This window comes from Pseudorca crassidens, chromosome 15 (genome assembly GCF_039906515.1).
Source record: "Pseudorca crassidens isolate mPseCra1 chromosome 15, mPseCra1.hap1, whole genome shotgun sequence".
Lineage (NCBI taxonomy): Eukaryota > Metazoa > Chordata > Mammalia > Artiodactyla > Delphinidae > Pseudorca > Pseudorca crassidens.
Window position 1 is genome coordinate 65,644,923 of NC_090310.1, and position 16,248 is coordinate 65,661,170.

The 16,248-nt window shown below is 43.7% G+C and overlaps 1 protein-coding gene across 4 annotated transcripts in view; it reads right to left on the bottom strand.

Annotated features, from left to right (window-relative positions):
• UQCC1 (ubiquinol-cytochrome c reductase complex assembly factor 1) overlaps window positions 1-16,248 on the bottom strand; it is a 90,968-nt gene that overhangs the window by 20,579 nt on the left and 54,141 nt on the right. For 2 of the 4 annotated variants that reach the window (XM_067707938.1, XM_067707937.1), the window contains one exon: window positions 11,709-11,804. The exons of the other annotated variants lie outside the window; for them this stretch is intronic. In XM_067707938.1, the coding sequence (XP_067564039.1) occupies window positions 11,709-11,804 (96 nt within the window). The remainder of the gene's footprint in view (window positions 1-11,708; window positions 11,805-16,248) is intronic. 4 annotated transcript variants of the gene reach the window in all.

The window sequence follows — 16,248 nt, forward strand, 5'->3', positions numbered from 1 at the left end:
AGCACTGATGAGAATGTAGAAAAACTGGAACCTTCATGCACTGCTGGTGGGAATGGAAAATGGTACAGCCACTAGGGAAAACAGTTTGGTGATTTCTCAAAAGGTTAAACATAGAACTACCTTATGACCCAGTAATTCCACTCCTAAGTATATATCCAAAAGAATTGAAAGCTGAGACTGGAACAGACATTTGAATGTTCCTATCAGCATTATTTACACTAGCCAAAAGATGGAAACAAAGTGTTTACCAACAGATGAATGGATAAACAAAATGTGGTATATACATACAATGGAATATTATTCAGCCATAAAAAGGAATGAATTTGTGTGTGTGTGTGTGGTATGCGGGCCTCTCACTGTTGTGGCCTCTCCCGTTGTGGAGCACAGGCTCTGGACGCACAGGCTCAGCGGCCATGGCTCACGGGCCTAGCCGCTCCGTGGCATGTGGGATCTTCCCGGACCGGGGCAAGAACACGTGTCCCCTGCATCGGCAGGCGGACTCTCTACCACTGCGCCACCAGGGAAGCCCCAGGAATGAAATTTTGATACATGTTACAACATGGATGAGCCTTGAAAACATTATGCCTAATGAAATAAGTCAGACACAGAAGGACAAATATTGTATGATTCCTCCTATAGTAGGTACCTAAGATAGGCAAATTCATAGAGACATAAAGTAGAATAGAGGTTACCAGGGTCTGGGGGGAGTGGAAATGGGGGAGTTATTTAATGGGTATAAAGTTTTTACTGGGAATGATGAAGAAATCTGGGCGATAGACAGTGGTGGGACGTCCCTGGCGGTCCAGTGGTTAAAACTCCACACTTCCAATGCAGGGGGTGCAGGTTCGATCCCTGGTTGGGGAACTAAGATCCCAAATGCCACGGGGTGTGGCCAAAAAAAAAAAAAATCCTATGATAGACAGTGGTGACGGTTACACAACATTGTGACTGTATCTAATGCCACTGAATTGTATACTTACAATGGCTAAATTGATAAATATTATGTTATATATATTTCACCACAATAAAAGATAATTCCAATTACAAATGGTTCTTCCCACACAAGTATTTCAGTCTGCGACTTAACCATATGTATGTATATATTAAAGCCTCTCATGATACTTCTCGATTTTGAGCAGTAGTGTCATGGAGTAATTTACGTTCCTTGCTAGACCATAAAGCTGTCTGGGTGCAGAATTCTACATTGCCTTGCATGCATTTGATAAGTATATATTGAGTGCCTACCATATTCTAGGCATCATGGTACATGCTGGGCATAAAAGATGAATAAAACACAGAACCTGTTCTCAAGAAGTTTGTAATCTCATATGAAATGACATACAAATGATTGTAACAACATACTGTATGTAAAAAATGGCAGTGGTGAGTCTGGGGGCTCAAAGGCTTCAGAGATGAGGTAACATTTATTATACTGGCTATTAAAGGATGACGGGGATTTGTACCTTTTAGACAGAAAAAATAGTATGTGTAAAGCCACAGAGAGGGGAACAACTACAGCATCCTCAGAGGAAAATCTGTAACGAAGAGCTCATGATGGGACGAAGCAGAAGGTAGAGCTGGAAAGGCAGTTTACGTTTGACTGTAAATGGCCCTGAATGCCACATGAAGGAAAGACAAAGAAGAGCTCTTAGCACAGGGAAGCTGCACGGATAGATTTGTTGTTACTGTTATTTCACTGAAGTATAGTTGATTTACGAAGCTGTGTTAGTTTCAGGTGTACAGCAAAAGTGATTCAGTAATATATATATTACTGAATATATATATATGGATAATTAACAATATATATATTCTTTTTCAGATTCTTTTCCATTATATATTATTACAAGATATTGAATATAGTTCCCTGTGCTATTAGATAGATTTGTTTTTGAAAAGTAACCCGGGACTTCCCTGGTGGTCCAGTGGTTAAGAATCTGCCTGCCAATGCAGGGGACACAGGTTCGATTCCTGGTCCGGGAGTATCCCACATGCCGCGGAGCAACTAAGCCCGTGCGCCACAACTACTGAGCCTGTGCTCTGGAGCCTGTGAGCCGCAACTACTGAGTCCACGCACTGCAACTACTGAAGCCCGCGTGCTCTAGAGCCCATGCACTGCAACTACTGAGCCCTCGTGCTGCAACTACTGAAGCCCGCGCGCCTAGAGCCCATGTTCCGCAACAAGAGAAGCCACCGCAATGAGAAGCCTGCACAGCACAACGAAGAGTAGTCCCTGCTTGCCACAACTAGAGAAAGCCCGCGCGCAGCAATGAAGACCCAGCGCAGCAAATAAATAAATAAGGGGAAAAAAAGAAAAGTAACCCAGCAAGTACAAACCACAAAGCTGGGGGAAGGATTGGAGGCAGGAATCCCAGAGGAGGCTGCTGCAATGGCTCAGGTGAGAGTTGGTAAGAAACTGAATTAATGTAAGTGGCGAAAGGAATAAAGAGGAAAAAGTCCAGCAAGATCAACAGGATTTGATTATGAAGTGAATGTGGAGCAGAAGGTGAGGCCATGACTCACACCTAATCAGACTTCACTGAATGCCTGAAAAAAAGCTGAAAAAAAGAATGCCAACAGTTATACGCAATCATAGGCTGATGACTTTCTGACCCTGGCAGCGCTAAGTGTAGACAACCAGTCTTGTAGGGTTTTAGCAGTCACGGTGCCCTCAACGTCTCCTATGTTGTGGTAATGGAAAATCTTACTTGGACAAGATGTAATATGAGCAAGATGTGTATTTAGCTTGAGCCCGCAGGCGTCTCCAGCAGAGCAGCAGTATAGCACACCAGGGCCTAGGAGCCTGAGCCCCTTTCCTAATAATTTGTTCACCACGTGTCAGTGGCTGTCATTCCTCTGGGTCCTCTGCATTCTACCTGCAGCCATGAGGTCTGATTTCTGTCAGCAAGAAGATGCTGACACACCTAGGTTTCCAGAGACACTTGCAGGCTCCCAATTGCACCCTGGACCTCATGACTGTATTTATAAGTGCAGAAAAGCTGCAGGCACAACTTTGCTTTTTTAATGATTTTCTATTAAATTTAGGCAGACTGCAGACAGTGGAGAACTAGAGGATGCTTGCTCCCCATCAATGCTGGCTATCTCAGATGCACAGACATATAACCAAACAGCTGAAAATGGATAATTGACAAGTTTGAGAGTCCTTTGTGAATGGAGCCTGGGCACTGTCATTTTTCCTGGGTGCTGAGGATCTAAACAACCTAGAGGATCTAGAGGCAACACTGAGCTCACAGGCCCCAGCCAGAGTCCTTTCCCACTCAGCGATTTTAAGACAGACATCATGTTACCTGGACAGCAACATTTTCTCAGACGATCCAAAATCTAGCCCCTTCCCGATCTTGAGATTGGAAGCCCTTTTATCAAACAGACCTGAATTCTCCTTCTCTGCAGTAATAGGGAGCAAAAGAGATGGAAAACCCTAATTAACTGAATCACACATGTTAACTGGTGACCCCAGCTGGGCAGAGGAGGTCAGACAAAAACCTATAGCTCCGAACAATAAAGTGGCTATTTCCATTGTTCTGTATGGATCACAGAATGCTTGTCTTTTACTGCTGTTTCCTTACTGCTTACTGTTCAGCACCATACAATTTCCAAAATACTGACCCTGTGGTAATCTGAGAAAGAAGCTGTTCCCTGCTGTAGAGATGAGGAAACAAAGGCTCAGAAAGGTCAGATGAATTGCCTAATTATCACTCAGCTCATAAACGTTCTAGATGTTTACAGAAACAAGGTATTCTGACTCGCAGTCCAACATTCTTTTACGACTCAAACAGAACTGCCATTCAGCTGATAGCTTATAGAATCTTGCAGCAGTATCCTGGGAATGGCTGAGCCTGGATTCTGGGTAGGAGTGATATGATCACTCCTGCTCAAGTCATGAGGAAGCCAAGGAGTAACGTCCGAATACCCCCTGAAAAACGGAATGGACACTTGGCCTTGAGCTCTGAGAGTGACCCCAACTCTACAGGGTAATCCTTTTTTGTCCTCTTTTTTCTGTACAATGTTCTTAAAAGGGTAAGCATTTTTCAAAAAACATAAATTTATTTATTTATTTTTGGCTGTGTTGGGTCTTCACTGCTGCACACGGGCTTTCTCTGGTTGCAGCGAGCGGGGGCTACTCTTCATTGCAGTGCGTGGGCTTCTCACTGTGGTGGCTTCTCTTGTTGCAGAGTACGGGCTCTAGGCACACAGGATTCAGTAGTTGTGTCTCGTGGGCTCTAGAGTGCAGGCTCAGTAGTTGTGGCACACAGGCTTAGTTGCTGTGTGGCATGTGGGTTCTTCTCGGATCAGGGCTCAAACCCATGTCCCTTGTATTGGAAGGTGGATTCTTAACCACTGCACCACCAGTGAAGCCCAAAGGGTAAGCATTTTATAAAGGAAAAAGAAAACTGCTGCTGGAATGCTGTATCTGTTAAAGAGATGCTCTCTCTAGTGATCTGTATTCAAGTCCCACTCCAGCCTAAGAAATACTCTGAAATCTAAGCAAATTCTGGGCCCAAGCAGCTCCATTTCCCCACCTTGTGACTCTAGAAGACAAATCTCTGAGTCGCAGTTTTTCCATTCAAACTATGCAAAATTGCCTTTTTTTAAAAAGAAAATTAATTAATTAATTTATTTTTATTTTTGGCTGTGTTGGGTCTTTGTTTCTGTGCGAGGGCCCTCTCCAGTTGTGGCAAGCGGGGGCCACTCTTCATCGCGGTGCACGGGCCTCTCACTATCGTGCCCTCTCTTGTTGCGGAGCACAAGCTCCAGATGCGCAGGCTCAGTAGTTGTGGCTCACAGGCCCAGTTGCTCCGCGGCATGTGGGATCCTCCCAGACCAGGGCTCGAACCCGTGTCCCCTGCATTGGCAGGCGGACTCTCAACCACTGCGCCACCAGGGAAACCCCTGCCTTTCTTTTTTCTTTTTACATTATCACATGAGATAAAAACGCTTAACAATAAGTAGTAAAGTTTATACAGCAAACACCTATCTCGGTCCCAGGTACTATTCAGAGAGTCTCACACATGATAGCTCATTTATTCTCCACAAAGCTGTAAGGTGAGGTAGGTAACATAGCTATCCCTATTTTACAGACAGAAAGCTGAGGCACAGAGATTAAGACTTTGCCCAGGGTCACACAGCTGGGGTGGGACCTGAGCCCAAACAGTCTGGCTTCAGTGCCCACGTGCTCTCAAACACTGTGACACTGTCTTGGAAGGGAGGTGAGAAACCGGACCCACTCCTTCACCTGAGACGAGGGCCTGGCAGTCTCCGTCCCTCCCTTCAGCACCTGGGGGCTGCCTAGTTCCCTGTGCCATCCTGCCACCACTCTTAACCCTGCTCTGGCAGCTTCTCTAGGAAGTCTGCACCTAAAACAAAACAAAATGAAACAAAAACCAGGTGAACTCTATCTTACTTGTTCATCTATTTAGTTTGAAACTTAATCTATTAAAGATTCAACCTCATTTCTCTTCTTGGCAAAGACTAGATTGTAAACCCTGTAAGATCATTTCTCTATGGCATACGCTCTACCAGCAGCATTTAGGGATTAGCACGTGGTGAGAGATCAAAATGTTCCTTGAATAAATACATGAGTGAAAACAATTCTTAATAGCGCCATACAAATTAATAATGCTGCTGGACTTCGAGGAAAAAAGAATTCAGTAATGCCTTCATCATTCAACAAATGTATATGCGTGCTAACCATGCACCAAGCACTGCTCTGGGAGTTGAGGCTACAGCAATAAACGAGAGGTAATTTCTGAACTCCTAGAGCTTACATTCCAGGGAGGGAGGAAGGGTCACAATAAGCAAAATAAAATATATAGGATGCTAGATAGTAATTTAGTGTTATTACCCTAACCCTATCATTCAAGGTCCCTAAGATTGGAAGGGCCTGTGTCTGGTGTACAGATGTGGGGATAGGGTGGGAGCCTACTGCTGCTAACAGTTGGCAAGCACTGACGTGAAGGTAGGGAAATGACTCAAGAACAGAACCAGGGATGTTTGATGGAAGCTCTACTACAAATTCCTGAAGGACAAGGCCACATGGTCCCATCTGTGTCCCCAGCACATGGCAGGCACTGAGTGAACACTTCATGATGGTACAGGGCATCTAGGGACTGCAGGAAGGGAAAATGGGAAGCCCCATGCCTCTATATGCTCTGCACCACCATGCCAGATGAGAAAGGATCAAGGCAATAGTTGAGGAAAATTAATCAAGAAAAAATATTATTCAGAATACACTTTACCCAGCACAGATGTCTCAATACCTGTGTCAATTTTTGAAAGGATTATTTTTACTTCATTTACTTCAAGGGCTTCATTCCCCTTGGAGTCCCTTGCAATGCAACAAAATTACTTCTTAAATCAAATCAAGAAGCATTTCCTGTGTACTTACAATGTGCCTTGCTCTGTGCTGGGCCCTAAGGAGGTTAACTCAAGGACGCCCCATGATTCTTGCACTTGAGAAATTTATAATCACACTGGTAGAGTAACACACAAATGTAAATCTGGATGAGTTAGGGAAGATTTCAAGAGGAGACAGTAGACTATGGACAGGCAGAGACTGGAAGAAAAGTGGGGCAGGCAGAAAAGAAAATGATGGTGAACCACAAGGAGCCTCGAGGACAGGTTAAGGGGGATGGCACACACCTAGTCAGCACCGGGCAGCCGCTGTGGGTTTCTGTGTGATGAGTATTTGACATGAGTAGTGTTCAGGAAGATGAGCCAGGCTGTTAAATGATTTGCAGGATGGAACTGAGATGAAGAGTCAAGAGGCAGGGGGACCAGTGAAGTAGCCTACAGTGAGTTCAGGTGCGAGGTCAGGACCTGCTCTGAGCGTAAGACAACTGAAGTCCTGATAGTGGTTGTTTTAATGAAGGGCTCCTTGTAGTTTTTCCCGCTCCTTTGAGCATCAGAGATGTCATGTTTACGGCACATATGGCTGACACTCAGAAAAGATCAGCTAAATAGATGGCAATCAACATGGAAAAAGAAGTGCTTGCCTTCCAGCTAGGCCCTTTCAGCTCTAACCAACCCCACAGCATCATTCAGCCAGCATTTAGGGAAATGATCGGGAAAAGGAGTGTTGCAGCTGTCTCACCAATGGATCCAGAAATACTCACAGCACATCCAGGGCAGCTGCAATCAATGTATAGCTCTAATGTATCCTGGGTCTGACATCTTGGCTTCCAGAACTTTTTTTCACATAGGTATCCCAATCTTAGGAGAACCATCGCCCTCTGGTAGTGCCCAGTGCCAGGTTAAACCCACAGGGGAAAAGAGCAGACAGCTGCCTACTCTGTGGTAGGACATGGAGTGGGGGGCATCATCAATCCTCCCTGACCCCAAGAGCTCTCCAGTGCTACTCTCCAATCACTCCTCCTTCCAAAGACACTAGTTACAAGAAGCCCCCCATTCAAGTGCAAATGTTATCAGGGACCATTAAAACATTAACCTATTAACATCCATCAACAATTTAGCGTCAGTTTATCAGGAAAGGCAGCAATAGGGAGCTGATTCTAAGGAGTCAGGAAAAGACTCTGAGTTCACTCACTCATTCACTAACATCTGATAAAGGCCTATTATGTACGAAGCACTGCACTAGACACAGGAACACTGACCTTAAAAGGACCAAAAGAGGTCTTTAAGACAGGAAGACAAAATGGAAGGTGTATATGGTAGCTCTAGGGAATGGCAAAGGTGGCAGGATGATGGCAAAGGTGATAGGATTATGTAATGAAAAGAGCAACAAAATGAACCAGCAGTGAGTTTTAATCTCTGCCCTGCTACTAATATGTGACACTGAACAAGCCACTTTCCTTGCCAGGATTTAGTGTCCTCAATTGGAAAAGGCTGAATTAGGATCATCCTTGTGTCTGTCAAGCTTCTAGGGGATTGCCAGCCACTGAAGCGGCACAAAATATAAACACTGACTGCTTTGCAAATCTGATCAGCTAGGGCTAGCCCTGACTGGGGCTTCCCGCTACCAGCCAGAGCAGTCTGGACTTCCTTTACACAGTCCCTGGGGGTCATCACCAAGTGGGATTCTTCTGACATCCACATCTACCCACTGCTTCAAACCAGACTACTCTAGCATGTTTGAACCCACATCTGTCCCCAAATCACTCTAGTCTCTCATGGGCCTTTGAGCTAAGGATATTAGGGACAGGGATAGTCATCCAGGGCTACAAGGCAAGAGAGGCTTGGAGAACAAGTGGGAAGTGTGGCAAACTACTGTTCACTCTTGTAAATCCTCCCCAGGGTTGGAAAATTCTTATCTCACAGATTTTTGTCTGAGCTGGAAGGGGCCCTTAGGAATAACCTGGTCCAGGTTCTTCATCTGAACCTGCTGATTAACGGTAGGACCAAGTTTTAATTCCCTGATCTTCCAGCTCTAAGACTAGTGAGTGGTTTTTCAACTTTCCCATCCTGTTTCCTCTAGAGGGAGGATCCTCTTTGCCAGGCAACTCAGCTGGGGACCTAAAGCACAGCAGATGATAAACATCTTCTGTCTTTGAAAGAGAAGAGGTATAGCCATAAACAAGTATGCTCAAAATACCAAAGAAAATAGAGTTCATGTGAAATTTGAAGAATTTTAGCAAAAGGGCATAGGACAGGGATGAAAAGAAGTAGTGTGGGAGACACTGAGAATGCCATGGAGTGCTTAATGGGAATCGTCTCCTACTTGCCCCATAACCAGGTACAAACCACAAGCCCGTTGATTCTTAACCCCAGCAGCTGAACTACCCGAGGCCCAGAAAAGGGGCAACACACACAGTTTACACCTTTTATTATTCTGATAGAAATTTCTCTCCTGGGAGCAGAAAGGGGTCAAAAGTCCAAAACCAAAATTATATCTCTTTATAAGTCAGAGCAAAGAAGCATTACAGCAGTTATTTTATTTATTTATTTATTTAAAAGCCTCAGTGAACAGAGCAGAGCAGGAGGTGTTAGAAAACTCACTACAAGTAATTTATTCGCTGGGAACCACAAAGGCTTTCCTAAGAACAGCAAAAACACCATTGATTTCCCCAGTACCTTCCTTTCAAAGGACTCCAAACACTTCACACATATCGTTTTAAATTGTCCTCAAAGGCTCCAAAATAAGTGGTTACTATTTCCCCAGGTTCAGATGGAGAAACTAAAACATTCATGCCTGCCCTATCTGTCCAAGTCATCCTAACAGGTTCAGCTAACATCGACTGAGGGCCTGCTATGCACATGACCCATGCCAGGCAAACGGGTGATACAAAGACGAAAGATATGATCTCCATCCTCCAGCGAGGCAGAATCCAGTGGGGCATGACGGATGTGTACACAAATCCTTTTGAAATAAGGCAGCCTATGCTAGGTGCTATAGAAAAGGTCCAAATACAGTGCCTTATTTTACCAAGTGGCACTAAAATGTGCCAAGTACTGTGCTAGGTCTTCACTACCATCATATTGTTTAAGTCAGACTATGTGTGGCTTATAGAGAAAGAAATGCGAGGTAAAGAGACTTGCCCAGAGTCTCAAGGCCGCACTATGGCAAAGCAGGGATTAGCACCCAGGTCTGTCTGGCTCCAAAGCCCATGTGATGGGAGGTAACTGCTTGGGAAAACGGTCTTTGGAGAGTTTAGCACAAAGTACCCATACCTTAGAGGTGAAGAGCAGGACACATGGGCTCTCACTAGGTTGTTGGGGAAAGGCCTGTCTCCTCAGCCCCAAATTGCATATGCATGTACTCATCCGGATCCTCCACCACAGGGACTGCTCTCGTGGATCAAGAAGCCAAAGGCAAGGGTCTTCCAAAAGGGAACAGAGATCTCTCTGAGCAAAGAAAGACTGCAAGGTCCTGAGCACTTCATCTTCTGTTGGTGGGCACTGAAAGTGGATCCAGGCCAGAGGGTGGGGGATCCCCTGGCTGGCTGTGACAGAAAGTCTACAGCCTGTGTGAGCAGGGCATGGTGGTCATGGTATACATACCAGCAGAGCATCCTTTTCTCAGAGCTGGAGTGGAACTCCTGCAAGGGAAGGAGCCCCCTGCTGGAGGTCCCTAGAGAAGGGCCTGGCCTGGAGATAGCTCTGCAGAGCTCACCTAGTGGGGGTAACCTCTGCCTCGTTTGCTAAGGTTCCATTTTGGAGGCTAAGGAACAAAGTGTCAGATTTGGAGGAAGAAGAGCTTATGCGGCACCAGGCTACTGTCCCCAGACCAGACAGGTTAGAGTGCATAGTCAGCCCTGGGGAATCCCTGGGTCTTAGCAAGGGTCAGGTTAATATATAGCTCTATATTAAGGCTCCAGGACAAGAAAGAGATGGCGGAAGGAGCAGGTCCTCCAAACTCTGGAAGGAAAGTTGGGCCTGGAACTAAGGAAGCCCAGTCGCCAGCCTAGCAGTCTTCCCATTTAACACGTGTGATCCTTCTGCAATTGTTTTCAAATCTTAATTTCGACCTAACAAGACAACAACAAAAATCCTTTGATGGATAAAAGTAAAAGAAAAGTGTTAACAAAGTGTGTGTGAGAGAAAGGGGATAATGAATAATTATATCAAAATACCCAAATAAGGGAAGCTCTATACTTTCTGGCAGCCATGGCAATAGGAAAGCAGGATTGTTACATCATTCTCATTGTTAAATCAAGGGAAGCATAGAAGTTCATCAGGGCAGAGAAAGTTCTTAATTCTCAGTGCAGAGAGACTCATATATACACAAGCGAATGTGTACCTGCACACATACACATACACTTACCCCATTTCTCTTTCCAAGGAACAGGGCAAGCCGCTCTCCAGAGCCCTGCTGCCTCTCTCACACCACACTACCACTGCATGCAATGAAGCACTTCAACAGTTAAAACATTTTTGTGCCAATATTTTAAGAGTGCAGAAGGTTCCAAATTACATGTAAAATAAACAATGCCAGACTGTGAAAACTCTTGGCTGCAACGTTCTCTGATGTTAACAAGAGTTTCTTTATTACTGTAACCTTTCAGAAGTGAATAAAAATTATTTCTCTGCCCTAGTTTTGCCCTCCAGTAAAAAGGAAGAGAACAGGGACCATGGAAAGAGCTGTACAATGACCTCTCATGAAGCCTAGGAGGCTGGGAAGGGGGCAGTTTAAAACACAAAGCCTTCCATATATGTTTCTAGTCAAAGGTTAGAAATTTAGTTTGTGCTGTGCTGATCATATTGTAGAATTTCACGTTCCTAGTATTTTTATGTAACTAAAACCCTTAGGGGGACAAAAGGGCATTTTCAAGAGCCCGAACTAAGCTGCTACTATGGAGAAAACCCAAATCTTGATCAAGGCTCCTTAGCCATTCAGTGAAATCTCCTGACTCAGAAACTGAGTCTGAAGTGCCCTTAAAAAACAGGGAAGAAGACCTATAGGTGGCCAGGACTTTGACAAAATGTGTTATTTTGCAGACTTTTGAGTCGATGAGCCTGTGAATACTGGACACACAGAAGGATCTCAAAATGGAGCTAGTCTGGACAGTGTTTTCACCACTGCAGGAGAAAGAGGAAAAAAGCCACCAAACAAAGGCAAACATGCTCTTGTTCTCTCACAGAACACTGCCTTTACCCACGCCATTCCTCTGCCCAGAATGTTCCTGTCTAGCAAACACTCATCCGAAAAGATACAAACCAAATGTCATCTACCCCAAGCTTTTCTCCTCTGGGCAGAGCAATTTTTAAATATCATAATCTCTTAATATTATAATTACCTGTTTATATGTTTGTCTTCTCCTACTAGACTGGGGAGTCAGGGACAATATCTTTGTCATCTTTGTATCTCCAGTGCCTAGCAGAGTACCTGGAAGCTAGCAGACCACAATAAAATGGTTGGATAGATGGGTAAAACCTTGTTTGTGTCTGGGAACAGAAATCAGACAGAGAATGATTAACTGCTAAAAAAATAGAACACAAGCTCTGGGATTTAACACAAGGCTAGCTTTTCAGACTTTCACAGAGTTGCAAATGTTAAGTCTGGAAGAGAATTTAGAAATCATCAAGCTCTCCTCCCCAGAGAGGTGAGGTGATTTGACTTACTCAAGCTCACCCAGAGAGTGGCCAGGCTGGCCAGAACTCCTTCCATTATACCACACCATCCTTTCTCTTTACTGTCAAAAATTGCAGGTATAAATATTTATTTGGCAGTAAGATGAGAAATATGATTAAGACTACAAATTATGAGAATGTTATTTCATTATAAACAAATGAACAATGGATGTCACAGTAGGAATTCAAATAACTTTATATAAATTACAATATCTGAGTTGCTTAAAAAGCTAAACATAGCATACCATATGACCCAGCAATTCCACTCTTAGGTATATACCCAAGAGAACTGAAAACATATGTTCAGATAAAAACCTGTACATGAATGTTCACAGCAGCATTATTCAAAAAAGCCAAAAATGGAAACAGCCCAAATGTCAATCAACTGATGAATGGATAATAATATGGGGTATATCCATACAATAGATTATCCATAAAAAGTATGAAGTACTGAAACATGCTACAACATGGATGAACCTTGAAAACATTATGCTAAGTAAAAGAAACCAGACACGAAAGACCACATATTATATGATTCCATTTATATGGAATGCCCAGAATAGGTAAATCCACAGAGACAGAAAGTAGAGTAGTGGTTACCAAGGGCTGGGGGAAAGGGGAATGGGGAATGACTGCTAACGACCATGGGCTTTCTTTCTGAGGTGATGAAAATGTCCCAGAATTAGATAGTGGAAATGGTTGCATAACATTGTGCATTTACTAGAAAAGCACATTAAAAATGCTGAATTTTATGGTATATGAATTACATCACCATTTTTTTTAATGGAAAAAAAATACAATCTCTTCCTTCTAGTAATTTAACTGAAGGAGTCAGGACCAGAGATGCTTAAGCACTCACAGGTTCTGAGTTATATGACAGTAATATAATGCAAGTTTGGGGAAGAAGTAAACACTTTTAAAATCTTAATGCTAATGCTAGAACCACAGTTTTTAGCAACGACCTTTTCAGGCAGTACACAGTAGTGATTAAGAGCATGGGCTCTAGAATCTGGCAAGTTTGGGTTCCAATCCAGGCTCTCATATTTACTGTGTAAGTCTGGTTCAGTTACCTAACTGGTAGGCTAAATAATGGTCTCCCAAAAGATATCTACATCCTAATTCCTGGAACCTGTGAATGTTACCTTATATAGCAAAAAAGGACTTTACAGCTGTGATTAGGTTAAGGATCTTCAGATGGGAAGATTATCCTGGATTTCCAGGTGGGCCCTAATTGTAATCACATGCACCCTTATAAGAGGGTGGAAGAGGGTGCTTAGACCCAGATAGAAGAGGAGAATGCAATGTGCCCACAGAGGCAGAGATTGGAGTGATGTGGCCACAAGCCAAGGAATGCCAGCAGCCACCTAAAGCTAGAAAGGGGCAAAGAACAGGTTCTTCCCTAGAGCATGGCCCTGTTAACATCTTGATTTCAGCCTAGTGAAAATGATTTCTAGCCTCCAGAAGTATGAGAATAAAGTTCTATTGTTTTAAGTCACCAAGTTTGTGCTAAGTTGTTACAGCAGCTATAGGAAACTAATATACTAACTTCTCTGATCCTTAGTTTCTCCATCTGTAAAATGAGGATAGGATTTCATGGGTAAGATTGCTGTAAAACGTAAAACTGAAATGGTGCTTATAAAGTGCACAGCAAAGAGAAAGTGCTCAATAATTGTTAGCTATTACTATTGCTGACCTCTGTTTCTGTATTATGCTGAAATTCTCAACTTTCACATGTCACTAGTCCATCCCAGACCCTGCTCCTCTTAGCAAGGGGAGCAGTAAGAGCTGGCCATCAGGAAACCTGAGTTCCGTTCTTTGGTTGGTTTCTAACATAAGCTTACTCAGCTCTCCCAGAGCCAGTTTCTCCATCACTTAAATGACAGGATCAGACTAGAGCAGTGGCCCTCAAACTGGAGGCTTTGTTAAAATACAGATTGCTGGGCCTCACCTCCAGAGTTTCTCATTCAGCAAGTTCCTAAGTGATGTTGAAGCTGCTGGTGTGGGACCACTTTGAGAATCTCTGGATTAGATTATTTCAAGGTTCTTTTCCAGTTTTAAGTCTGAGATTCTCCAGGAACATCCCATAGATGTAGCACTCCAGTAATAAACACAGCTGTATCAGGCTGAAATAGCCTTTAAACTAAGTTCTTTTCCCCGTGGGGGACAGGAGGGTATGAGGTTATATGGTAAAGACTGCTTTTAATTTTTGAACGAAGCAGAATGAAAAATCTTAAGCAATGGTGGGAACAGGAAGAGGCTGTCCCCTTATCCAACGTGCTGGCCCCATTTTAATTTATCTTAATCCCACCCTTCTTCCTTTTCACCAGACCCCTCCCCCTAATGCCCTCCTCTAGAAACACATCTAGGTGTCTCCTGAATACATTTATTGGCTTTGCACAGTATAATACCACCTTTGTTAGTCTCCCAGCCCAGCCTCTCCAAGCACAGTGTTCAGTCTCGGTGTTCCTCTACTCCTAAAAAAACACGACCGAGGAGTCTCTGAAAAATAATTGTAAAATCAACTAAGGCGAATTCAGACGATGTGGAGATATTCAGGCTCTAAATGCTGGAAAAAGAAACAAATTCAGAACATTGTTAGCATTCTCATCTGTCCTTTTTTTCCCCCTTAATCTCTATCTGTCCTGTTGAGTAGGAAACCTCTGCCGTATTGGGTTAGAAATTCTGAATAAAGGGGACTCAGGCTTGGGACTGCACTGAAGAAATGGAACAGCTCTAGATTCAAGAAAAGCTGTCCTCTTGGTCTTTGGAAGTCTTTGGTAACAAGACAGGGGAGAAGGAACCTGCCATGAAGTTGATTTCCACTTCCCCCTCACCCCCAGAGGTATCATCGTACAGTAAAGCAGACACTGGACTGGGAATCAGCATACCCTAGTTTTTGGTCCTCATTTTGCTGTTTTCTAGCTGCATGACCTTGGGCAAATCAATTAACTTCTCTGGGACTCCATTTCCTCACCACAGAAGTGAGAGGGTGGGAACAAATCTATAGTCCTTAACCTGAGATGGGCATCAGAAATCTTCTGGGGAAGTTTTTCAAAATACACACACCTCAGCACCTTCAGACCCAGAGAATCTCTGAGGCTCCCAGTCTAATGTTCTAAGGTTCATCTATCCTATAAAGTGGATTAAAAGTATAAATGATGAGAGAGCCAGGGAATCCATGAGGCAGGTCACAGAGAGAAAAATGAACTTTTTTGGGGGGGGTGGGGGGATGGGTCAGAGAAATTGAATCCAGGTGCCATAAGAGATCATTAATTCAGTATTTGGGAGATAGTGCTGGCCAGACATTAATAGTAGAAGAACATACATACACCCAACAAGTATCTGAGGGGTGACTACATTAGGCACTCTGTGTTAAGCACTAGGGATCCTAGGATCCTTATCCCATCTAATGGGCATGACCTACACAAACCAGTAATTACAGTACAGCATGGTAAGTCCTATCTCAGAAGTTTGTGCGAAGTGCTGGAGGAATACAGACAAGGGAGTGTCCAAATAGACTAATATTACTGGGGGGTGCTGGGAAAAGCTCCTTGGAAGAGGTACTATCCAGTTGTGTCTTACAGTGCCATGAGCAGAGGAGACAGGGTTAAGACCACTTCAGACAGAGGGAACTGCATGAACGAAGGCTCAGAAGCATAAAGGAACATGGAATATTATAGCACCAGTGAAAACGAGGCATGAGTGGAACATGTGTTAGAGTGTGTGTGTGCACACGCTCAAGTATGAACATTTGCATGTAGGAGAAGTTTGCTGGAAATTATACTAGAAAGGTGGGCTGGGGCCAGAATGTGAAGGCCTCTCCCCCAATTTTTCACTTTGTAAAGCTTCAAACTTATTATTTTTTTTAAGGTGTAAGATTAATACAGCAAAAGGTTGTTGTATTACAACCAAGAAGGTTCTCCGATATAACTGTGAAGGGTTCTTTATGCCATTGCTAAAAAGTTTGAATTTTGTCCCTCAGAGATTTCTAGACAGAAGGGATATGATCAGATGTGGGATTTAAAAAGAATACCTCTGGCAGCTTAAATGGTGGCAGGTTCACTAGAGGGGGAAAGTCCAGGAACTAGTTAGGAGGCCATGTCCAATAAAGGACAGATGATGAGGAACTGACATGAAGCAATGGAACAGAGGAGAGGATAAAATCCTGAGATATTTTGGGCAGAAAAGTGACAAGACAACTCGATG